General features: G+C 31.3%; 1 protein-coding gene across 2 annotated transcripts in view; it reads right to left on the bottom strand.

The window, feature by feature from the left end:
• LOC137835246 (putative leucine-rich repeat receptor-like serine/threonine-protein kinase At3g14840) overlaps window positions 1-25,880 on the bottom strand; it is a 39,801-nt gene that overhangs the window by 10,485 nt on the left and 3,436 nt on the right. The window contains exons 3-16 of one of the 2 annotated variants that reach the window (XM_068643653.2): window positions 22,179-22,250; window positions 22,008-22,076; window positions 21,151-21,222; window positions 20,985-21,056; window positions 20,701-20,772; window positions 20,521-20,592; window positions 20,371-20,442; window positions 20,223-20,294; window positions 20,001-20,072; window positions 19,738-19,809; window positions 1,009-1,071; window positions 842-907; window positions 720-755; window positions 593-633 (exon numbers count right to left, since the gene is read on the bottom strand). In XM_068643653.2, the coding sequence (XP_068499754.2) occupies window positions 593-633; window positions 720-755; window positions 842-907; window positions 1,009-1,071; window positions 19,738-19,809; window positions 20,001-20,072; window positions 20,223-20,294; window positions 20,371-20,442; window positions 20,521-20,592; window positions 20,701-20,772; window positions 20,985-21,056; window positions 21,151-21,222; window positions 22,008-22,076; window positions 22,179-22,250 (923 nt within the window). The remainder of the gene's footprint in view (window positions 1-592; window positions 634-719; window positions 756-841; window positions 908-1,008; window positions 1,072-19,737; window positions 19,810-20,000; window positions 20,073-20,222; window positions 20,295-20,370; window positions 20,443-20,520; window positions 20,593-20,700; window positions 20,773-20,984; window positions 21,057-21,150; window positions 21,223-22,007; window positions 22,077-22,178; window positions 22,251-25,880) is intronic. The other variant, XM_090302026.1, reaches the window with a different exon arrangement.

Below are 25,880 nucleotides of genomic sequence, written 5' to 3' on the forward strand. Positions count from 1 at the left end.
CTTGACAATTACATCGCTTTCATGAAAAATAAAAATCGGAACATGATTAATATCTGTGATTCAAAATTGAAAAGAATAGTAAAATCTTTGTTGAGGAAAAGAATAATAAATAAAGAAAAGAATGAGACCCATCATTTGTTTTCTTTCTTTCTTTCATTTTGATGTGCTTTTGCCTATCAACCTTTTATTAAAAGGACAGTGATATGAATCACTAATTCTGGAAGTAAATATTTAGTGTACAACCATTAGTTGGAAATAATGAAAATCAAACTGGCACTTTATCGAACAAAAATACAAAACAAATGTAATCAAAATTTGCCGATGAAAGAAAGTGCAATCAAAATTGATACAAAGACCCCGTTACGTAGTTGTAATTGGGTTTGTAATTCATAGGAAATCATTGACAAATACCATCCATGATCATGACGAGTGGAATTATTCAAATGACTATAAGCATATGTTGGAAAGTGATTATCTAGGCAATATCATATCAACATACTAAGATATTTATATCATATTAAAATTGGACAAGTTCAAATAATAAAGCATTAGATAAATATTAATGTTTGAAACTTATAACATATAAACTTACTTTTAGGACAGTTAATGTGGCCTAAACATGAAACCATTCCCCTGAGAAAATAATAGACATGCTAAGTCAGTAGCATAAGATATACTTATAGATGAGATTAATTTAGCAGGAGTAATACAAATCTTACGAGTCATTTCCCTTTAAAGATGATGCAAACAAGTTCCTAAGGCACGTAGTAAACGGACAAGGCTCAGATAATATCTCAAAATTTTCTCAATAATAGAAATATGATAAGGAAAAGACTCTTACACACTTCCCTGTTGACATGTCAATTGCTCTGGGTTTTCGATGCTCAAATTGTTATATGAGAGATCGCTGTGAAAATTTATGCATGTGATCAATTCAAAACCACGGATGAAAGTAATTAATAATTTAATTTAACAAATCATATATAAGTTGCACATCGAATTACTTACGTATAATCTGGCCTGTCTATCCAGTTGGGCAGTGGTCCAGTGAAAAGATTTCCTGTTAAATATCTAAGTAAAAACAATTTAAAAAAATCAATTTACAGATTCATAAATTACTGATAAATTATCCATTTGATGAATATAAAACTTATTTCCAAATTATTTGATGTTTTCAAGAAAGATATGTATAACTTAAAAGGGTTTCATCTTATTAATATATTTTAATCTAGACAAGTCATGGAAAAAATAGTATTTACTAATCTCTCTATTTGTTCCCTTTTAAATATTTTTTGTTTTTATTTTTTATTTCCAAATTTTAATACAATATTAATTACTTTTTTTCATTTATATCCTTACAATTCACTTAAAATTTAATCAGTTTGCATAAAAATAACCATTTGGTATGTTTTATGGGTTTGGTTCCATGCAGGTCACTTATGCAGGATAAAGTAGATCACATGTTGGTAGAGGTATAGTTTCTAACTAAAGATCATAAACCATTTTGATAATTTTCTTTTCCTATTTAACATATCGATTATTTTTAATTAATAGAAAAAAAATTTGGTGAAATAGTCACATTATGTATAATATCACCATTTTCAATACTAACATACAAATATATATAATAAAATATATCATATTTAAATTAAAAATATTAAAAAATATATTTAAAATTTTGATATTATTAATTGTGAAATAATTATTTTTTGAGATATTAAAGTCTTTTCATTCAATTTAAACAAGACAAATGTTTTGTAAAAAGAAAAAAAAAATTCATAATTGCTATATTTAAGAAAGTAACATTTTCAAGAATTAACCTTCTCGAATTTTTTATATTATGATTTCAAAAAATCATTTATATACAACATATGAAAATCTATTTTTTTTCAAAATAAAATGAAAATTTAAATAATAAAAGTCATAAGTCATTATTAATAATATATTTTATCAATTCAATTATTTATTTATAAAGTTTATAATTTATGAGATTCATAATTTTCAAGCATACCTAGTATCTCTTTAAAATAATTCAGAATTTAAAACATTGAGCATGAAAGTTATAAACTGGAAAAATAGTTATATTATTCATATAGTAAAATTTAATAGTATTTACATCGTTACTTCTTTCTTGTTAGAATGTTAATAGATATTCTTTAGAAAATTCCTAAATTATTGCAAGAAGTCCACAAAATTTGACCTCGTAACTTGATTAATAAAGTACATATGCATAATAATATAAAACAATTATATGAAATATAATAAAATACTATCATTAAAAGAATCATAGAATTTATAAAAATAAAAGAAATATTAAAAAAAACAAAATGATTATATGGATTATGAATTTCACTATCATTTATACAAAAGGTTTTGTGTGCATTCATTTGTATTTGACAACCCTTTTGCAAGATTTACATTCTCTGTCGGCACCACCACAAACCTCTCTTGGCTAAATACGTTATACACAGTCAACTCTACTTCAAGAAAATTTAACCAGCCATATTTTAGGGTGTTCCTTGTTTCAACGGTCTCATCAGGAAGGTAAAATTCAACCAATAGAAGGGCTACCACTTATGTAAACATGTGAGCTTTGTGTTTTCCTATTAAGGGGTGGTACATGAGGTATGTATAAAGTGACCTCAATGGAGGAGACCAAGGTACAATTATCTAATCTCAATGTTACTGTAGTTAGCCAAAGTAAGTGGTGACCTAGGAATAGGTGGTGACCCGCTACCAACTTTCTACACAATTAATTAATTTTATAAATTTTGAGGTTTATGTTGTTCTTGTGTAGGATGGTGCAGTGCATGAGGTATGTGAAAAGTAACCCTAGTAGATGACACGAAGGTCAAGTTCTCTAATCTGACCATTAATGTAGTTAGAGATAGTCATATTAAGTGGTGACTTGTGTATAAGTGGTGACTTACTACCAAGTTTTTGCATAATTAAGTAACTTTATAAATTTTAAGCTTTATGTTGTTCTTGTGTGAGGTGGTGTTTGAGGTGTGTGTAAAGTGTGTTGAACCAAGTGGTGTTCAAGCTTTGAAGAATCCAAACCCTTTGAAGGATGTTGAAGCCTTAACTCTGCTTGTTGTTGTTGTGCTGGTTTAGTCCAGTTCTGGGGTAGTTTGAGTGTTGTAATCCACCCCTATATCGAATCTAAAGCATAGGCATTCTCAATCTTTGTGAAAGTAAAATATTTTCAAACTAAGTTAAAACAACCGATTGTTTTGTCGAAACAACCGATTGTTTATACTTAGATGTTTTAAGAAAAGATTGAAAACTGTTTTTCAAAAGGGTTGAACTGTTAGAACCAAAACAACCGATTGATTCGAGGAAACAACCGATTGTTTATTTTGGGACCATAACAGAAAAACTGTTTTATCTTTGACTGAGCTTTAAATGATTTAACTGCTTACGCTCCAGTCATTAAATGTTTTGACAAATCTTTTAATGCAATTTAAGAGTTTGTTAAGATTTGATAACAAACTACATCTTTGAATATATTCAAAAAAACATATTTGAGAATTAATCTTTGACAAGTTTTTTTTTGCTAAGAGTTTTTGAGTTTTTCAAAGAGCTGAGATTGCTAAAAGTTTGTGGAATAGGATTCTGCTTGTATTGATTTCAGATTATCTTCTGTAACAAGAGTAATCCTTGTACTTTGTGAAACAAGTTTTCGTTTATGTGTTTACTGAGATTGGCTGTGTGTTCTTGAGGGGATCAAGATCAGCAATCTTAGTGTTGGTATGTTGGCCAAGAAGAGTGTGTGTCTTGAGGTGTTCAAGGTCACTTTCTTGGTTGTGGTGTAAGTGATCAAGGTGTGATTGCTTTAGTGGAATTCCTCGGGGTTTCTAAGAAGACTGGATGTAGCTCTGGATTTGGAGTGAACTAGTATAAACATCTGTGTGAAATCTCTCTATCCCTAACTCTTTAAATTCAGTTTTGTTTGTTTTTTGCTGGTATAAACAACTGATTGTTTCTGTGAAACAACCGATTGTTTTTCTGGTACTGCTGTTTTTTATTGTTGTTTTGGCAAACTGAATTTCTTATCAATTGTTTCTTGAGATAATTTCATTCTTGTTTTAAAAGTTTGCGAAAACCCTCTTTAAACAATTCACCCCCCTCTAGTTTAAATCCATCCATTCTAACAATTGGCATCAAGAGCTTGGTTCTTGAAAGTTATTCAAGTTGATCCTAAAACTGTTTTTAAAATGGTTGATAGACTACCTTTTGGGGAAGGTGCTTCAATTAACAGACCACCTCTGTTTTGTGGTTTGAACTACCAATTTTGGAAAGTGAGAATGAAAATATTTATGGAATCACTTGACAAAGGAATTTGGGATGCAATTGAAAATGGTCCTTTTGTCCCAAAGTTTGAAAAAGATGAATCTGTAATTGAGAAGCCATGGTCTCAATGGACTGATGCAGAAAGCAAAAAGGCCAAATTCGATTGCATTGCCAAAAATATTATAACCTCTGCTTTAAATTCTGATGAGTTTTTCAGGGTCCCTCAATGCAAATCATCAAAAGAAATGTGGGACACCTTGGAAGTCACTCATGAAGGAACAAATGAGGTGAAGAGAGCTAGGAAGCATGCTCTAATTCAAGAGTATGAGATGTTCAGAATGCTTAAAGGAGAAACAATTACTGAGGTGCAGAAAAGATTCACGCATATCATCAATCATCTCATGAGTCTTGACAAGACCTTTGATAAAGAAGAGTTGAACATCAAAATCTTGAAATGTCTTGATAGAGCATGGCAACCCAAGGTAACTGCTATTTCCGAATCTAAAGATCTAACATCATTAAGTGTTGCTTCTTTGTTTGGAAAGCTTAGGGAACATGAGTTAGAGATGAATAGACTCAATGTTCAAGAGAGTGAAGACAAGCACACAAGGAGCATAGCCTTAAAAGCTTCCAAGCACAAAGGAAAACAAGAATCCACTGATGAAAGTGATGAGGAAAACCTTAGCTTGCTGTCAAGAAAGTTCAGCAAATTCCTAAAGAGAAACCGCAACAAAGACAACAACAAAGAAAGGTATGGAAACAAGAAATCCAATGATTTTAATTCCAATAACTATACTTGTTTTGGTTGTGGTGAGCAAGGTCATATAAAGGAAGATTGTCCAAACAAAGAAAGCAAGGAGAAAAAGTCTAGCTACAAGGAAAAGAAAGGCAAGACAAAAAGAGCCTAAATAGCTTGGGATGAAAATGAGGTGTCATCATCAAGTTCTTCATCAAGTGAAGATGAGAAAGCAAACATCTGCTTTGTTGCTAAAGATGATGATGAATCTTGCAGCTCAAGTGAGGTAAGTTCATGTGCTTCCTTGAATGAACAAAATTACAGTGAATTACTTGAAGCTTTTCAAGAAACTCATGATGAAGCTAATCGATTGGTTCTTTCAAACAACCCATTGAAAGATCTTAACAGCTGGCTAGAAAAGAGAGTGAAATCACTTGAAGATGAGATTGAAAAATCTAAAAATGATTTCAAAAATCTGGAAAACCATTTCAAAAATGCTTCTTGCAAGTGTGACACTCTCATTTGCGAAAATAGTGAAAATCTTGAGAAAAAGGTTCACTACCTTATTGAAACTGTGGACAAGCTTTCAAAGGGGAAATCTAACTTTGAGAATGTCTTGGCATCTCAAAGCTGTGTTTTTGGAAAGGCTGGTTTAGGTTTCAATCCACAGAACCAACAAGATAAGTTTTCAAAATTCTTTTTAAGAAAGCCAGTGAAACAACCGATTGTTAAATCGAAACAACCGGTTGTTACATGCTTTTATTGCATGAAAAAGGACCATTCGGTTAGATTCTGCAAAATAAGAAAACTCTATGTTCCTAGAGGCTACATGAAATGGATTCCGAAAGGATGTGAGGTTCCAAATGAGAAAAAGAAATCTATTGGACCCACATTTGTGAAGGGACCAAATCGTGTTGCTTGAACTCATGCTTGTGCAGGAATTCTAAAGAAGTGTGAAGGACTAAGTCATGTGATCAAGTTCTTGGAAGAAAAAGACAATCATTGAAGCTGAATCAATGTTATGCGTCTGTCTAAAGGACCTCAATAGTGAAAAGAGGCTTCTTGATCATAAAGCACATGGCTCATTGAAGAATTAACATAAGGATAAGACTTTCCTTTATTTGTTCTTAATTTGTGTTTTATAGCTCTTTCTCATGGATAAAAAAAAATCTTTTTAATATGCTTAATATCATTTGCTTTGAACTCTTTCTGCTCATGGTTAAAAATCAAAATTAGTTTTAACTGTTGCAGAAAAACAACCGATTGTTTTAGGTCTGACAGCACTGTGAAGAAATCTTTTTAATTGCTATTTTGAATTTCTATCCATTGCAGATCAATTCAAAGAGAGAATCTTGGTCAAAGAATATGTGTTGAAAGTTGATCACGTTCAGAGAGAAGTTACAACAGTCATAAAGGAATATATTCCAAAATCTTGGAAATTCAAGAGCCTTAATGACTAGTCAAAGATCACATGTGAAGACCATGTGATTTTCAGCTTTTTCTAACGTTTTCTGTGCAGGGCAGAGTCAAGTCCTCTCTCTCTGAAAAATCAGGTACCCACTAATAAAATTGAATGCTAATTGATTCTTTTTCTTCTATAAAAACTGGTGCAGCTAATCTCTTCCACAAGAACAACCAATTGCAACATCTCTTGCAAAAATCTGTGAAGTGAGCTCTTCTCTGTTTTCTTCTCTGCCATCATGGAATCAACTCCTCCCACCTTAAAGAGAGTCAAAACCAGGGTTGTAAGGTCTGGAGGAAGGCTAGAAGGCTGGTTTTCTGGAGACAATGATCTTATTGAGAGATATAGGTATGAAACAAGTATCAAAAAGATAAACAACCCCAAGGTTGTATGCTTTGATTGGCTGAAAAGTCAAAAGCTTGACAATGTAAGAAGGTTGCTCAAGGATCAATCTCTCACAAAGTTCCTGGAGATGAAGGGAAACATTTATCCAGATTTGGTAAGGGTGTTCTACACAAATTTAAAGTTTGAGGGAAACAATATAGTTTCTCATGTGAAAGGTGTAGAAATGGAGATAACTCATGAAGTATGGACTGTTGTTGCTGGTCTCAAGTTCTCTGGCCTTAGAATCAACAAGGGAAACCTTGGAGTAGTGGAGGATTTTAACAAAATCCAATACTACAAGAGTTTCTTGAAGAATCAACATGCTCAAGTGAGAACATGCTCGGTTGGAGGTCTAAAGCTTGATGAAAGATTGCTTGCTCTCATTGTGACTTGGATTTTAACTCCAAGGGGGAGTAATCATTCTGTTCTTACTGAGGAAGATCTGGTATATATCTTCTGCATCATGAAGAAAATCAAAATCAATTGGATCCACATCATCAAAGAGCACATGCAAAAGGCTATGAGGTTATGTGACTATCATTATCCATATGCTGTTTTGGTATCTAAATTTTTACTCTATTTTGAAGTGAACCTTGAGGATGAAACATCTGAGTTGGTCAAGTCAAATCAAGAGTTGAACAATGGATCACTCAGCAAAATGGGTTTTACCAAAGTAGGTGGCAAATGGATTAGCAAGGATGGTGACCTTGTTGCCTCATCTAATGGTGTTGTTGATCTGGAACAAGATGAACCTGCTGATATGGATGTTCAACATGAAGATCCACCTGAAGATTATCAAGATGCTGGACCTAGTGCTGGTGCTGGAAATCAAGAAGAAGAGATGCAAACCATGTCTCATTTTGAAAGACTCATGATGAATAGGCTTGATAGCTTTGGGGAGAATCAAAGAAACCTCCATGATCTCTGTGTTAGTAATTTCCAGAGGATTGACAACAGGTTTGACAACATGGATGCACGCTTCATGACTCTAGATGAACAAATTGAAGATGTCCAGAACCAAATCTTTGATCTTCAGTTTGCTGATGATGATGAATGAGGAAAAACAACCGGTTGATGTATCGAAACAACCGATTGTTTTTTGTGGTTATATCTGTTTTTTTTTAAATTCTCTTTCTTTCTACTGCTGCTGCTTTAATTCTGATGTAATCAAAACAATATTTTGTTTTATATCTTCTCTTTGTCTATTTGTGAAGACAAATAGGGGGAGATATATATATGCTGCTGTGTTTATATATTTTATTTTGTTAGAACAGTTTGGATGAGTAGTATTTGTTTCTGATTTAGTTCTAAAGTTTAATTTTTTTTATCTGTGCTAACCAAATATCAGAAGTTCTATGCTTTGTTCAAAATTGTATCTTGCAGGAACTGCTTCAGATTCAATCAGGTACAACACAAGCATCAGGGATTTGTCTTCATCAAATAGGGGGAGATTGTTGAACCAAGTGGTGTTCAAGCTTTGAAGAATCCAAACCCTTTGAAGGATGTTGAAGTCTTAGTTGTGCTTGTTGTTGCTGTGCAGGTTTAGTCTAGTTATGGGGTAGTTTGAGTGTTGTAATCCACCCCTTGATCGAATCTAAAGCATAGGCATTCTCAATCTTTGTGAAAGTAAAATGTTTTCAAACTAAGTTAAAAACACCGATTCTTTTGTCGAAACAACCGATTGTTTATACTTAGATGTTTTAAGAAAAGATTGAAAACCGTTTTTCAAAATGGTTGAACTGTTAGAACCAAAACAACCGATTGATTCGAGGAAACAACCGATTGTTTGTTTTGGGACCATAACAGAAAAACTGTTTTATCTTTGACTGAGCTTTAAATGATTTAACTGCTTACGCTTCAGTCATTAAATGCTTTGACCAATCTTTTAATGCAATTTAAGAGTTTGTTAAGATTTGATAACAAACTACATCTTTGAATATGTTCAGAAAAACATATTTGGGAATTAATCTTTGACAAGTTTTTTTTTTTTGCTAAGAGTTTTTGAGTTTTTCAAAGAGCTGAGATTGCTGAAAGTTTGTGATTGATCAAAGTTTGTGGAATAGGATTCTGCTTGTATTGATTTCAGATTATCTTCTGTAACAAGAGTAATCCTTGTACTCTGTGAAACAAGTTTTTGTTTATGTGTTTGCTGAGATTGGTTGTGTGTTCTTGAGGGGATCAAGATCAGCAATCTTAGTGTTGGTATGTTGGCCAAGAAGAGTGTGTGTCTTGAGGTGTTCAAGGTCACTTTCTTGGTTGTGGTGTAAGTGATCAAGGTGTGATTGCTTAGTGGAATTCCTCAGGGTTTCTGAGAAGACTGGATGTAGCTCTAGATTTGGAGTGAACTAGTATAAACATCTGTGTGCAATCTCTCTATCCCTAACTCTTTAAATTCAGTTTTGTTTGTTGTTTGCTGGTATAAACAACCGATTGTTTCTGTGAAACAACCGATTGTTTTTTTGGTACTACTGTTTTTTATTGCTGTTTTGGCAAACTGAATTTCTTATCAATTGTTTCTTGAGATAATTTCATTCTTGTTTTAAAAGTTTGCGAAAACCCTCTTTAAACAATTCACCCCCCCCCCCTCTAGTTTAAAGCGATTCATTCTAACAAAGTGACCTTAATGGAAGACACCAAGGTACAATTTGTTGATCAAGTGTGATCAAGTGCTTTTGAAGAATTCAAATCCAAGGTGTTTGATGAAAGGTTGGTGTTGCTACTGTGTTTGGGTGGGATCTGGGTAGAATAAAGTGTGATCAACTCCTTTGTTGAATCTAAAATTGATGTGAATTAAAACCTTTTTGAAATTAAGTGTTTCCAACTAAGTGAAAAACAACCTATTGTTTTGTCGAATCAACTGGTTGTTTTACTCTTAGGAGTTTTTTAAAAAGGTTGAAAGGTGTTTGGTTTGGTTGACTTAACTGTCAAGCCAAAACAATCAGTTGTTTCGTGATTTCAACCGATTGTTTTTTTCAATGGTGAATCTGTTTTAAATGTTTTCGAACTGAATACGCTCATTCATTAATTGCTTTGACCAATCTTTGGAAAATATAAATGGTTTGTTTATGTTTTCAAATAAAAAAAAAACAACTTTGAGAAATTGAGTTTGACAGATTTGATTATAAGATTTCAAGATTCACATCAAGCTTTGGATTTTCAAGAGAGAGTGGAATAGGATTGCAATTGTATTCAATTCAGATTATACTGTTATCAGGTGTAATCCTTTCTAAACCTACTTTATTTATGGTGTTGTGTTGCCAAGGAGTATTGTGTGTTCTTGAGGTGTTCAAGATCAATACTCTTGGTGTGGTTAGCCAAAGGTAGTGTGTTTCTTGAAGGGTTCAAGGTCACTAATTTGGTGGTTTGTGTTTTGTAATCTGGTCTGATTGCTTAGTGGATTACCCAGTGGTATTCTGGGGACTGGATGTAGCTCTTGGTTTAAGAGTGAACCAGTATAAGTTGTTTGTGTGATTCTCTTTTACCCTGAACTCTTTTTTAATTCTGTTTTAAGGTTAACTAATATAAAAAAACTGATTGTTTCGAAGAAACAACCAATTTTTTTTTTCTATGTATTGCTGCATAACTGCATGAGTTTTTGGCTAACTTGATTCCTCTTCTGGATTTATACAAAGAATTTCATTAAACCTGAAATTTTTTTCAAAAAACCCTTTTAAACAATTCACCCCTCTCCCTCTTGTTTAAGGTCATATATTCTAACAATTGGCATCAAGAGTTTCGAAAAATATTCTAGTTTGATCCTAAAATCTTTTTTCTATGGTTGAAAAACTACCTTTTGGGGAGGGTGCCTCAATTAACAGGCCACCTTTGTTTTTGTGGTTTGAATTATCAGTTTTGGAAGGTTAGAATGAAAATCCTTGTTGAAACCCTTGATAAAGGCATTTGGGATGCAATTGAAAATGACTCTTTTTTTCCAAAATTTGAAAAGGATGGATCTTCTATTGAAAAACCATGGTCCCAATGGACTGATGCTGAAAATAAAAAGGCCAAGTTTGATTGCATTGCCAAGAATATCATAACCTCTACGTTGAACTCTGATGAATTTTTCAGGATCTCACAATGTGCATCTGCTAAGGAAATGTGGGATACTCTAGAGGTCACCCAAGAAGGAACAAATTATGTGAAGAGAGCAAGGAAACATCTAATATAAGAGTATGAGATGTTTAGAATGTCCAAAGGAGAATCAATTGTTGAAGTACAAAAGAGATTCACTCACATTGTCAATCATCTAATGAGTCTTGGAAAAACCTTTGACAAAGAGGAGTTAAACATCAAGATTCTCAAGTTTCTTGATAGATCTTGGCAACCTAAAGTCACGGCTATCTCAGAATCAAAGGACTTGACATCTTTGACTACAGTCTCCTTGTTTGGAAGGCTTAGAGAACATGAGTTGGAGATGAATAGACTCAATGTTCAAGAAAGTGAAGACAAGCATGTAAGGGACATTGCCTTGAAAGCTGCCAAGCACAAGAATAAGCAAGACTCAAGTGATGAAAGTGAGGAAGAAACTCTTAGTTTGTTGTCCAAAAAGTTCAGCAAATTCTTGAAGAGAAACCGCAACAAGGAATCCAACAAAGAAAGGTATGGAAACAAGAAAACTAGTGATTTCAATTCTAACAATTACACTTGCTTTGGCTGTGGAGAACAAGGGCATATAAAAGTTGATTGCCCAAATAAAGAAGGCAAGGAAAAGAAGTCAAGCAATAAGGAAAAGAAAGGGAAATCAAAAAGAGCCTATATTGCTTGGGATGAAAATGAAGTTTCTTCATCAAGCTCATCATCAAGTGAAGATGAAAAAGCCAATCTGTGTTTGATGGATGAAAAAGATGATGATTCAAGCAGCTCAAGCAGTGTAAGTTCTTGTGCCTCCTTAAATGTTGAAAACTATAGTCAATTGCTTCAAGCTTTTAAAGAAACTCATGAAGAAGCAAACAGATTGGCTCTCTTAAACAAACGATTGAAAGGGTTGAATAACTGGCTTGAAAATAGAGTCAAGACTCTTGAAGAAGAATTAGAAAAGTAAAAAACTGATTTTGAAAATCTTGAAATGCATTGCAAAAAATTTTCTTACTTGTGTGACTCTAAAGTTTGTGAAAATTGTAAAACTCTTGAGAGTAAGGTCCACTATCTTGTAAGAACTATGGATAAACTTTCAAAGGGTAAATCCAACTTTAAAATTTTCTTGGCATTCTAAAAATGTGTTTTTGGAAAATATGTTTGGGGTTTAATCCTCAAAACTAGAAAAATGGGATTTCAAAGCCTTTTTCAAAAGTGTCAAAAAAACAACCGATTGAAAGATCGAAACAACCAGTTGTTACATGTTTTTACTGCATGAAGAGAGGCCACTCAGTTAGATTCTGTAAAATTAAGAAATATTTTGTTCCTAAAGGCACTATGAGTTGGATTCCCAAAGGTTCTGAAGTTTCCAGTGATAAAGTTGAATCAAAAGGATCCACATGTGTAAGGGAACCAAATCTTGTTGCTTGAATTTATTGTGTTGCATGAATACTAAAAGAAGCATGGGGTCTTGAGTTATAACATCAAGCTTTTGGAAGAAAAGGATTTTGTTTGGAATTCAATTAAGGTTCTGTACTAGCTTAAGGCATCCTGAAAGCCAAAAGAAGCATTCTTGATCATGAATAATTACTCATTGAAGGGACTCCATGACAAAAGGATAAGACTTTCTTTGTCTTTGTTTTTCTGTTATAAATTCATGCTAAAATCTTCATCTATGTGTATATGTACAATTACATTTTGATTCTTCTCTGTTTTTGTTTTAAACTCAAACTTTGTTGTTGCTTCAGAAAAACAACCGATTGTTTTCTCAAAACAACCGATTGTTTTTTCTCTGACAGCACTGCCTAAAATTGATTTAATTTCTTTATGCATTCTATCTTTTACAAATTTCTTTTTTAAAAGGATTATGAGTCAATAAAGCGGTCATGAGGTCTGATTTGGTTCAGGAGAAAGTTGCTTCTTGTCATAAAAGGAATATATTCCATATCTTGGAAATTCAAGTGCCTTTTTGACTAGTCAAATCCACATGTGTTGACCATGTGATTTTCTGGTAAGGGCTGACGTGGTTTTGTGCAAGATTGGACCATATTCTTCTTCTTGAAGACTGAAACTCACTACAACCAAAGGATCAAAGAGGATTTTTGTTTTGCTATAAAACCCTCAACAACTATTTTTCTACACAAAAACAACCCATTGGCATATCTCTTGCTTAATCTCATATCTTCCTCTGTTTTTCTGATTTCTCTCATTCTGGTTTCATGGATTCCACTCCTCCATCATAAAAAAGGATTAAAACCAGAGTTGTAAGATCAGGAGGGCGTCTTGAAGGATGATTTTCAGAAGACAATGAATAGATTGAGAAATACCACTTTGAAACAAGTAGAAAAGTGATAAACAATCCAAAAGTTGTCTCTTTTAGCTGATTGAAAAGTCAAAAGCTGGATGATGTGAGAAGACTACTCAAAGAACAACTGCTAAAGAGGTTCTTAGAGATGAAAGGAAACATCTATCCGGATCTTATTCGGGTTTCCTACAACAATTTAAAGTTTGAAGGTAACAATCTTGTTTCTCAAGTCAAGGGTGTGGATATGGAGATCACTCATGAGGTGTGGGCTGTTGTGACTGGAATAAAGTATGCTGGTTTGAGAATCAACAAAGAGAACATTGGTATGGTGGAAGATTTCAACAAAATTCAATATTACAAAAGCTGTTTGAAGAATCCTCATAAGAACTTGTTTTGTTGGAGGGTTGAAATTGAATGAAAGATTGTTGGCTCTCATTGTCACTTGGATTCTAATACCAAGAGGGAGCAACCATTTTGTTCTCACTGGGGAAGATCTTCTCTACATATACTGCATAATGATCAAAGTCAAGATCAATTGGATCCATATCATCAAGGAACACATGCAAAAATCTATGAGGTTAAGTGACTATCATTATCCTTATGCTATCTTGATTTCTATATTCTTAAACTATTTTGAAGTGAATCTTGAGAATGAAACATCTGAGTTGGTGAAATCAACACATGAAGTGAACAATGGTTCACTAAGCAAGATGGGTTTTACCAAGATTAATGGAAGATGGGTAAGTAAGGATGGTGAGCATGGTGGTTCCTCAAGTGGAATTCATGATGAACATGGTGAAGAAGATCAAAAAGTTGTTGAAGGTGCTAATATGAATGTTCAAGATGAAGAACAACCTGCTACTGACTTAGGTGTTGGACATCAAGGAAATAGGATTCCTTCAATGTCTTGTTTTGAGAGTTTCATGGTCAATAGGTTGGACAGGTTTGCTGAAAACCAATGGAATATTCATGATCTTTGTGTTACAAATTTTCAGAACTTTGACAACAGATTTCAAAGCATGGATACACGTTTTCAGACCCTTGATGAACAGATTGAAGCTGTTCAGAACCAGCTTTTTGAGCTGCAGTATGGGAAAAAAGATTGAAGCCAAAACAATTGGTTGATATCACGAAACAACCGATTGTGAATCTTGAAAGCCAAGTTTTGTTATTCTTTCTATGCTTGTATTGCTTTATTTTGGACTATTATGTTTTCATCTCTTCCTAAAGTGTATTTGTGAAGACAAATAGGGGGAGAATATGGTTTATGTGTTGTCCTACAAACTGCTATAACTTTGTTTTAGAATTCTGATGCAATCTGGTTTGTATGGTGCTGCAGTTTGGTGTGTTTTAGTTGAGTGTTTTGGCTGGTTTTTCTACTGTTATTGTTATGATTATGTAGAAAACTAGTTTATGTGCCATCATAACCTGCTATGAGAGACGCTTTGCATTGCATAGTTTTTTTGTTTTGCATGTGTTGTTTCAGATTCAATCAAGATCAACACAAGTAACCAGGGATTTGTCTTCATCAAATAGGGGGAGATTGTTGATCAAGTGTGATCAAGTGCTATGAAGAATCCAAATCCAAGGTGTTTGATGAAAGGCTGGTGTTTCTGTTGTGTTTGGGTGGGATTTGGGTAGAATAAAGTGTGATCTACTCCTTTGTTGAATCTAAAACTGATGTGAATTAAAACCTTTTTAAAATTAAGTGTTTTTCTAACTAAGTGAAAAACAACTTGTTGTTTTGTCGAATCAACCAGTTGTTTTACTCTTAGGAGTTTTTGAAAAAGGTTGAAAGGTGTTTGGTTTGGTTGACTTAACTGTCAAGCCAAAAACAATTGGTTGTTTCGTGATTTCAACCGATTGTTTCTTTGAAAATCCTAACAAAATTCAGTTTTGAATGGTGAATCTGTTTTAAATGTTTTCTAACTTAATACGCTCCTTCATTAATTGCTTTGACCAATCTTTGGAAAATATAAATGGTTTGTTTATGTTTTCAAATAAAAAAAAAACAGCTTTGAGAAATTGAGTTTGACAGATTTGATTCTAAGATTTCAAGATTCACATCAAGCTTTGGATTTTCAAGAGAGAGTGGAATAGGATTGCAATTATATTCAATTCAGATTGTATTGTGATCAGGTGTAATCCTTTCTAAACCTACTGTATTTCTGGTGTTGTGTTGCCAAGGAGTATTGTGTGTTCTTGAGGTGTTCAAGATCAATACTCTTGGTGTGGTTAGCCAAAGGTAGTGTGTTTCCTGAAAGGTGTTTGTGTGATTCTCTCTTACCCTGAACTCTTTTTAATTTTGTTTTAAGCTTAACTGATATAAACAACTGATTGTTTCATAGAAACAACCGATTGTTTTTTCTGTGTATTGTTGCATAACTGCTTGAGTTTTTGGTTAACTTGATTCCTGTTCTGGATTTATACAAAGAATTTCATTAAACCTAAAAACGTTTTCAAAAATCCCTTTTAAACAATTCACCCTCCCTCTTGTTTAAGGTCATATATTCTAACACAATTATCTAATCTCAGCGTTAATTAGTCAGAGTAAGTGGTGATCGGCTACCAAATTTCTGCACAAGGAAGTAATTTTTGAAATTTTAAGCTTTGTATTGTTCTTGGGTAGGGCGGTGCAGTGCATGAGATGTGTGTAAAGTCACCCTAGTGGAGAACACGATGTGTGTAAAGTCACCCTTGTAAAGTTCTCTAATGTCACTATTAATGTAGTTAGTCACGATCACATTAAATGGTGACCTGTGTAGGAAAAAGTGGTGGCCTATTACCAAGTTTTTGTATGGTAAAATAATTTTAGAAAATTAATTTTGTTTTGTTCTTGGACAGTGCATGACGTGTGTGTAAAGTGACCTTAGTGGAGGACACCAATGTCAAGTTCATTAATCTCAACATCAATGTAGGTAATAATAATAAGTGGTGACCTGTATAGTAATAAATGGTGACCTGCTACCATTTTTGTGTGCAGTGATGTATTTTTTAACTTTGTTTTGTTCTTGAGTGGGTTTATGCATGGGATGTATGTAAAGTGACCTCAATGGAGGACACCAAGATCAAGTTCTCTAATCTTGACGTGAATGTAGTTAGTCACAGTAAGTGGTGACTTTTTACTAAGTTTTTGCACACTAATCAAATTTTTGAAAATCTGAGCTTACTGTTGTTCTTGGGTGGGTGGTGCATGAAGTGTGTGTAAAGTGACCTCAGTGGACTACACCAAGGCCAAGTTTTGTAATCCCATGTTTTATTAGTTAGAAGCGCATTATATTCTGATTGCATTGCTTTAAACTAGTTTGAATCAGATAAAGCTTATTTATAACCAAGGGGTTCAGCAGAAGATGTACTAACTTGATATATTTTGGGTTTGAACACACCAACTTTGTCACGGGTCACCATGGGATGATTTTTTATGATAGAAGCTAAAGCAGGTGGAGAAGAAGGAGACTCCATAGATTCACAAGAAATAGGTGCAGTGGTGCAAGCAGAAGTAGGAGAATAAGCAGTGGTGCAAGCATTATCAGTAGAAGTATTAATAAGAGCATATGGTAAAGAGGTGGGTGAAGTAACAACAGTGAGGGGCACATTACACTGAGTAGAAGGTGGCAAATCAGAAACAATAGAGAAAGGGTTATTTGTAAGAGCAAAAGGAAAAACAGTTTAATTAAAAATGATATGCCGCGAGATAATGGTCTTACCAGAAGGCAATAAGCAAAGGTACCCTTTATGTTTAGAATCATATCCCAAAAACAGACATAGAGAAGCATGATATTCAAACTTATGATGATTATACGGTCTAAGCAAATGATAACAAGCACAACCAAAAACTTTAAAGAATTCATAATTGGGTTTCTTGTTAAAAAAAACTTCATAAGGGCTACGGTTGTTAAGCACATAAGATGGTAAGTGATTAATAATAGTAGTTGCAGTAAGAAAAGCTTCTCCCTAAAACTTATAAGGTAAAGATGTAGTGGATAACAAGGCTAAACCTATCTCAACAACATGTTTATGTTTCCTTTCAATTCATCCATTTTGCTCATGTGTGTGAGGACAAGTTAACCTATGTTTTATCCCATTATTATGCAGGTAAGGTGTAAGAGCAAGGAATTCCTTAACATTATCCATTTGTAAGCTTTTTAATGTGCATCCAGTTTGTTTTTCAGCAAAGAGTTTAAAACGCTGGAAAACCGAAAGAGCTTGAGATTTAGATGATATAAGATAAAGCCATGTAAAGCATGAATAAGCATCAAGAAAAGCTAAGTAATAACGAGATCCATTAGACGAATAGTATGGAGAAGGACCCCATATATCAGCAAAAACAAGTTCAAGAGGACAAGTATAAACAATTTCAGAATCATGAAAAGGTAACTGATGATGTTCATCAATAGTACATTTTTCACACAAAAAAAAGTGTTTAATACATGGAACTTTGCACAATTTCATTATTTTGGTCACAGTGTTATAGGAAGCATGACCAAGGCGATTATGCCATAGTTGAAACTTAGAACACATAGAATTAACACTAATATTGAACACAGTAGGTTTGAGTTTGTGAGTAAACGGAGGAAACACATAAAGACCATCTTTAAGTTTTCCTTGAAGAACGATCTGCTTTGTATCTTGATGTTTGACAAGGCATTAATCAAAATAGAATTCAAAAAAGACATTACTGTCTTGAGCAAACTTAAAAACACCTGTAAGATTTTTTATGATGTTTGGAACATGAAAAAGTTGATTAAGATGAATTACAGTGTTATTGTAAGGAGTAACATAAGTGGTAGAGACAATGTGAGCAATGGGAGTACCTAAACCATTACCTAACTTTACATCCTCAAAGCCATTATAATTGGATTTAGTGGTAAAAGCATTGAAGTCACTTGTGAGATGATGTGTAGCACCGTTGTCAGGATACCAGAGAGGATTGGTGACCGTAGATGGTGCTCCCAAAATAGATGGTTCAACAGATTCATTTATTGAAGTAAAAAAATCAGTAGCATTAGCATTGACCGATTTATTTGAATAAGTGGCATACCTTTGCCAACAACAGAGAGCTGAGATACCCATCTTTCCATAAATTTGGCACTGGATCTTGAAATTGGGGTTTCTGTTTCCAGTAATTCTATTTGACCCTCTAGAGAAACGATTTAGAGGTCGTCCACCACGACGACCACCTTTGTGATTTTGATTCATCCATGGTTTGGTTGATGTAGGGTTTGACGTTTGCAAAGAAGCAGTCGAAAGATGTGCTTGAACAATACTAGAATCCAACAAGCAATGTTTGTCAAAATGTTCCTCTTGAGTAAGAAGAAGAGCCTCAATGTCTTCAATCGTGTATGGATTGATGCGAGAGGTGACAAAAGTAATGAAACCATCATATGCATCAAGTAGGTCGTCCAAAATAGCTTTAATTTGATCATCAATCAAGATTGGAGCACCAACAACGACAAGGGTATCCACGATTTTCTTTTCATCCAGAAGATAGGTGGAAATGGAGGGATCTTTCTCAGGATTGCGTAACTGTACCTTGAGTTTCTTAATTTTGGCTCGAGATTGAGTTGCGTAATACGTATGCAGTTTGGTCCATTTTTGATGCGTTGTGCAAAGTCCCACCATTTTCGTCAAGATTGGCATTGTCATGGACGCAAAAAGACAGGCGACAAGAAGGTGATCTTGTTGTTGTTGCTGAAGAAAAAGAGGGTTAAGGGTGGGCGACTCTGGGTTTTCAGTAGTGAGAAATTGTGGAGGTGATGAAGAATCCTCCAAGAATCGTGAAAGATTGAGACAATGTATCGTGGCAGTGACTTGTTGTTGCCAGAGAAGAAGTTATCATCATCCAATTTCAACGAGATTGGAGTAGAGAAAGTATAAGGTGTGAAGGATGAAACATCAAAAAAAAATTAAAGATTGTTAGCGGAAGAAGAGGAAGAGGAAGACATGAGTAAGAAGAGTTTTGTATACCATGTAAAGAAGAAGAAGGCACAGGGGTAAAGGAATAAAAACAAAGTGAAGGTTTTAAGAAAGGAAAGGAATTAGGAAAAGACTAAAAGAGAAGAGATATATTATCCCTTGACAATATATATATATATATATATATATATATGTATCTTAAAAAAAATGCATTATAAATTTACAAAGTTCTTACCAACGACTTTATCTTGGTCAACTTAAATCAAACTATTTTTTTTATTTATTTTAGAAGTGTATTGGTCATTCTAATTTAGAACTAAAGTTCACATAATGATTTACTCAAGTAACAAAACTATAAAGGTTTATACCATTTTAATTGTCAAAATCCTATATTCATTATACTAATTAGAATTATTGACAGCTTCTATATGTAATATCCTAGAGAACTAGTTGGGCTATAAATCCCCATTAAAGGAATAGATAATTTTTAGTGATACCAAGTATATGCAAACTAAATGAAATTATGGTGAAATAAAAAATCAACAGGAAATATAAATTGTTACTTACAACATATTTATATCATTTAGGTCACCTAAGGTTTTTGGAATCGGCCCAGTTAATTTGTTAAAGCTGAGATCTCTGGAAAAGGGATAATAATGGTGTTAAAAGAAAATCACGAAAATGTTTAGTGCCTACAATGCAATAAAACAACATAATGAACAAGTATGAAGTTCAACAATTATATGTAAAGAGTTCAAAATTCATAAATCAAGCTAAAAATGTTTGAACATTAACAAATGTATGTAGAAAAGAAATCAAACATCACTTACAATGATCGTAAACTAGTCACTTTTCCAAGGTATTCAGGAACCATTCCTATAAGATTGCAACTCCTCAGTACTCTGGGAAACCATCTAACAATATGTAAATATGTAGTAGCAGAAAGGAAATAAAATCGTTTATTCATATTTTTAATTATCAGAGCATTACATTTTGAGGCATCATAACATAATGGAAATGAGAAATTATAATATTAATCCAAGTATACTGACAATGTTTGCAAAATTGTTAAGTTTTTAAGTTGGGGAAATTGAGAATTTGGTCCTTTCAAGTCACTAATCCTCCTGCATCACATCTTAAACATGGTGAGGATAAAGAAGAATAAAATAAATTTTGAAACTTTGGTTGCAACATACTTACAAATCAGTGAGGTTGTTCAAAAATGAAATTCCAAAAGGAATTGGCCCACTAAAACCACTCCCGTACATCACCCTATTACAGTTAAAAACAATTGATCTATTAAATCAATAGATAAATAAATTTAAATTGCACAAGAAGAAAGGTTCATACAGCCTTTCTAAACTTGTCCATCTCTGAATGAAATCAGGTAAAGTTCCAGAGAATTGATTGTCGCCAAGTCGACTGCATAATAATAGTGTATGCATGAAATAAATGTTCATTTTGCATTGAAACAAAATACAGTTAATGCAATTGAGAAGGATAAAAATATAATAAAAGAATGACACTTACATATGCTTTAGTGTAGTGAGTCTAGCAAATGTTGCAGGCAAATTTCCAGTAAAATAGTTGGATGTAAGAAGCCTATATAAGTCATTGAACTTTAGAACATAAGGCATAAAGAGTACAATGCAACTCAGTGAATTTGGAAATAATTTTCTCATAATTATTACCTAAGCACATTGAAGAAGACAAATCAAAGACATGTGAACAAAATTTTATCAATGAACATAAGTACTATTTAATTTTTCAGTGGTAAAAATTAATGAAGCCAGAAAAATCAACAAATGGCTTACAATCTTTCAAGTTGAGGGAGATTTCCAAGCTCGAGAGGAAGCTCTCCAGATAATTGATTGAACTCCAGGGCTCTATGAATTTCAAGTTTAAGACAAATTGAGTTGCCAAATACTTTCATAAAACTGAAAAGGAAATATTATTGTATGTAAATGACCACAAACTTACAAACTTTTCAGTGTGGTGATGTTTCCTAATTCTTTTGGTATTGGACCTGTTACCCGATTTCCAAGAATAGATCTATCATAATTAAGAAACATGCATAATTGGTTAAGTTAAATGTTTAAGAAATTAATTAGTATAACATTTTTAAAAAATATAAAAAAGTAAATGTGTTAATTATTCTTATGAATAAATGTTCTCTTTCACCAAAAAAAAAAAATCCTCTCCATTTAAAAAAAATGTGCTTTTGTAGATTGGAGTAAAATCATGTTAGGTCAAGCTAGGTTTTACTATGCTTGAACCCATCCTTGTTGGTTATAAGTGTTTTGACTAAGTTGGTTTGTTTAGAGTCTAAATTAGTGTAGTTATTAGTAGTTTCTAAATTGGTAAATAATTAGCTACCTAAATTTTAACTAAATTTTTTTATATTCTAAAGTTGGTATCTAAAACCTTTGTAACTAATTAGATACTAATTTAGAAACTAAGTTTATAAATTTTATTAATAATAGAAACTATTTTAGTACCAATAATTTTTTCTAGTCTATAAAATAATATTTAATTTAGTTAATATAGTAACTAAATATTTTGTCTTTAAAATTAATTTCTATTTAATAATTTATTTGTAGTGTATATTTTCATACAAACTAAAAAAAATCAATTATAATCAATTATTTTTAGTTACTCATATCTAACTCATACAAATCATATTCCTCTCACACTAAAAAATAAGCATAAAAGAAAGTCATTTTCCAATTATTTATACTTATAAATTATCTTGGGAGAGAATTTAAAAAAAAACATTTCACTATTTTTCATATAGAAACAACTAACAGTAGAAAAATCAAAAGGAAATGAGAGAGTACATGTTGACAAGCTTCATGAAGCCCCATTGTGGAGGAATTGTACCATTAAGGTAGTTTCGAGAGAGGTGACTGTGCCACATTTGAAGTGAAAGAATGAAAGTATTGTGGCAAAGTAAAGTATTATTATGGCAAAGAGAAGCATCTTTAGAATTTAGGTTTAGAATTACATACATTTTTTGGAGGTATGGCAATCTCACTAATTCACTTGGAAGTGTACCCGAAAGATTTTGTGACTTCAGAATACTGCAAGATAATCATCATACATATTGATCAAAAAATGAAATCATAAGTAAAATAATAATAATAATAATAATAGCTTGGCTTAATTATAATTTTGATTCTTTAATTATAGATGGTTTTTAGTTTGTTTTATCGTTAATTATGTAAACTAAATCCCAGAAATATTATAAATGTATGGTTTAATTTTATTTTATATATATAAACGAGAGAAAAATAACACAAGAGTTACATAATAAATTATCTTACAAAATCCAATCAACTAAATACAAAAATGGTCAATTTTATGATTGTGTAAGATGGTAAGTTCACAACAAGAAATTTATTAAATAACAATTAAATTTAGAGATAAAAAATATTTAGTCACTATATTAACTATATTAACTAAATTAGATATTATTTTTTAGAATAAAAAATTATTACTATCTAAATTAATTTTTATTATTAATAAAAAATTATAAAATAATTTTTAAATTGGTATCTAAATTAATTATCAAGATTTTAGTTACTAATATTTTATATTTTAAATTGGTCTTAATTCGTCTTTTAAAGACTAATTTAGAATCTAAGATATTAGTAGATAAAATCTTGATAACTAATGGTTAGATGACAATTTAAAAATTATTTTAGATACCAATAAATTTTAGTCTCTAAAATGGTTTCTAATTTAACCTAATAATAATTAATTATTTTGATCCTAAAATTAATTGCAAATTTGATAAATTTTTTAATGGTTTGGGTTCTAATTGTATCAATAACATAACTTAACATCACAATTTTATTATTTTAGCTTTCTATTCGTGTTAATTAGTCAAAGACCCGTAAAGAAATTTGAATTAACATTTCATAATTACAATATTTGAAATAGTTGTACATAATTCAAAATATGAACTTGTTTATCATATTTAAGAATCTAATTTGAGCAATTAGAATATGAAAAAAAAATACTATTATAATATTTAAGGGATTAAAAGTGTAAGTAGATCTCATAAGTTTGTCTATTATATGAAAACATTTCTTTTTTATTTTATTATGTTGGCTTAAATTTCTTGTTTGACTTTAATAATTTGAACTGTTTTAAGTATTTTTTAATTTTTGTTTAATTCCATCCTTCATTTTTTTATAATTCCATGCTAATTTTTTAACAAGATTTTAACTCTTAAAAATATATATCCAAAATCTTCACATGCAACACCCTTATCTTATCTACTCATTAACTTCACCTATCAAAAGAAGACAATGTACTTAAACTAACCCAACTCATCAATAATGTAATTTCCATTCACAATTACATCAAAACCAAAAATATAAGCAAACTAAAGGAGAAGAAACACTAGTTTTCAACAGAATACCAAAAAAAAAAAACAAAGTTCCTCTTTCTTTTCTATTGTATTTAAATTTCAAATTTTACGATCTTCAAAAAAATTTAATATCCTGAATTTGTATTTTTCTTATTACATTTTTTTATTTTTACAATATTTTACTTAAATAAGGTAATTCAAATTTATTGAATTCAAATTTTATTTAGTATTTCAATTATCAATTGAATACAAAATTATTATTTCAGACTAGACAAAAAGTAATCATTCTAAACTTTAATCGAGAAAAATTAGTTAATATTTATTCAATAATAATTTTATTAATATTGATTGAGAAAAGCTTACAAACATCAATCTGAAAATAACTTTGACCTATATGGTGAATAAGTAATCTTGACAAATAATTTCTTTATATCAATGCGACTAAAATCTTCTAACTCACATAAAATGAAAATTAGTCTCATTGATTTTGATAAAAATAAATTAGTTGATATTTGTTGTAGAATAATCGCCATTGAAAAAACTCTAAATAATGTTTGTCCAGAAATATCTCTAACATACCTTGTAATCGGTATTGATTAAAAACAATCTCATATAATATTAATTGAAAATAATATATTTTTTTATATTAGCGGAAAAAAAAACATATTTGACATCAATCAAAAGACAATGTTTAGAGAAAAAATCTAATTAACCTTAGCTAAAAAATGACATTGACTTATTTTAACAACAAAAAAGATATAATCCCGTTAATGATGACAAAAAAATAATCAGAATCAACTTTAACTTTAAAACATTTCCATCAACATTTATCTTAAAAATAATTTGTCTTAAAAACAATATTAAGTTGATAGATAATGATTGAAGCCATCTCAACCATATCTTAACTAAGTTTAATTTGAATAAAAGATACATGGAGCTACTACTATTTTGATTAAAGTTGTCTCAACCATGTCTTAACCAAGTTTAATTTAAATAAAAGATACATGAATTTTTTGAGATAGGAAAGAGTACAAACAATTTTAAATTTTTACTTTTTAAATGAAATTTAAATTATCTAATTTCAAATAATCAAATTATTCTTATAAAATTTTAATACATTTTAAAATTATCTATACAAACAACATATTTATTATAAATTATTTTAAATTGTATACAAAATGTATTATTCTCTGAAAATTTCAAATTTTAAATGCAAAGTAAACATATATTTTAAAATAAAGAAAGTGTTAAAAAAATAAAAAGATATTTTTTTAGATTGTTTGGTATGATAAATAAATAAATAAAATATTTCTTCTTTGATTATTTAATTTTTTTTAAAATGTTTGAAATAACCCAAATACTTTAATTAAAAAATAAAATTTAATATAAATAAAAATATTTTTGATTTTTTATTTATATCATTATATAAAAGAATATTTTTTTTACATTATTTAGTTAGATTATTTTATCGTTTACTAAATAAAATAATTTTATAATTTGATAAAAATACGGTACGTAACTGCAGAACTTTTTCTTATTTAGGAGTAGACAGGGTTGTTTCAAATTATCAAATATTTTTATTTAAACAGTGTTTTAAACTTATCCTTTTAAAAAAAAAATTAAATTATATTAATTTAATATAATAGAAATGTTACCTTTCTTCGCATGTGTTTTCCCTAATAAAGCGAAAAGGCTTTCTTCTCCTTTTTTTGTTGTTGTCTAAAACGAAACTATTTATAAACTTAAACTTTCTGTGAGATCACTATAAAAATAAATTGAATCTTCTATTTTAATTAGTCTATATTCAATGTTTATATTTTTTTCATGGGATTTTATATCAAATATAAAGACATTTTTCTCTAAATGACACACTTTTGGAAATTAATTTCTTGGATAACACAATTTTCGTTCACCAAACCAAATTCTCACATTTGTTTTTTATTTTTGTAAAAAAAAATCTCAAAATTTGGTTTTCGGAGGAAGCTCTATGTTTAGATCTTCTTACCAGAGCAAACTTTAACAACAATCTTGCAATTTTGAAAACTTCTTTAAAAAACTAATCTCTCTTTAATCTCAAATTTGTATCAAAACTTGTTGTGTTTGCTGTCATTTGCTTTGAAAGAAGTGTTATATTTATAACACTTGAAATCTAGTCGTTTTAGGCCATTTTAGTCAACTAATCCAGTTAAAACAAGTTTTCAAAACACCAAATGTAAAACAACCGATTGAATCGTAGAAACAACATGTTGAAGAAACAGATTTCTTTAAAAATCTTGATTGTTTTAGCTTTAAATATGACCAAGAGTGATTTAACAAATTCTTGAAAAAAAAAACA

This window comes from Phaseolus vulgaris, chromosome 5 (assembly GCF_051622355.1).
Source record: "Phaseolus vulgaris cultivar YP4 chromosome 5, ASM5162235v1, whole genome shotgun sequence".
Lineage (NCBI taxonomy): Eukaryota > Viridiplantae > Streptophyta > Magnoliopsida > Fabales > Fabaceae > Phaseolus > Phaseolus vulgaris.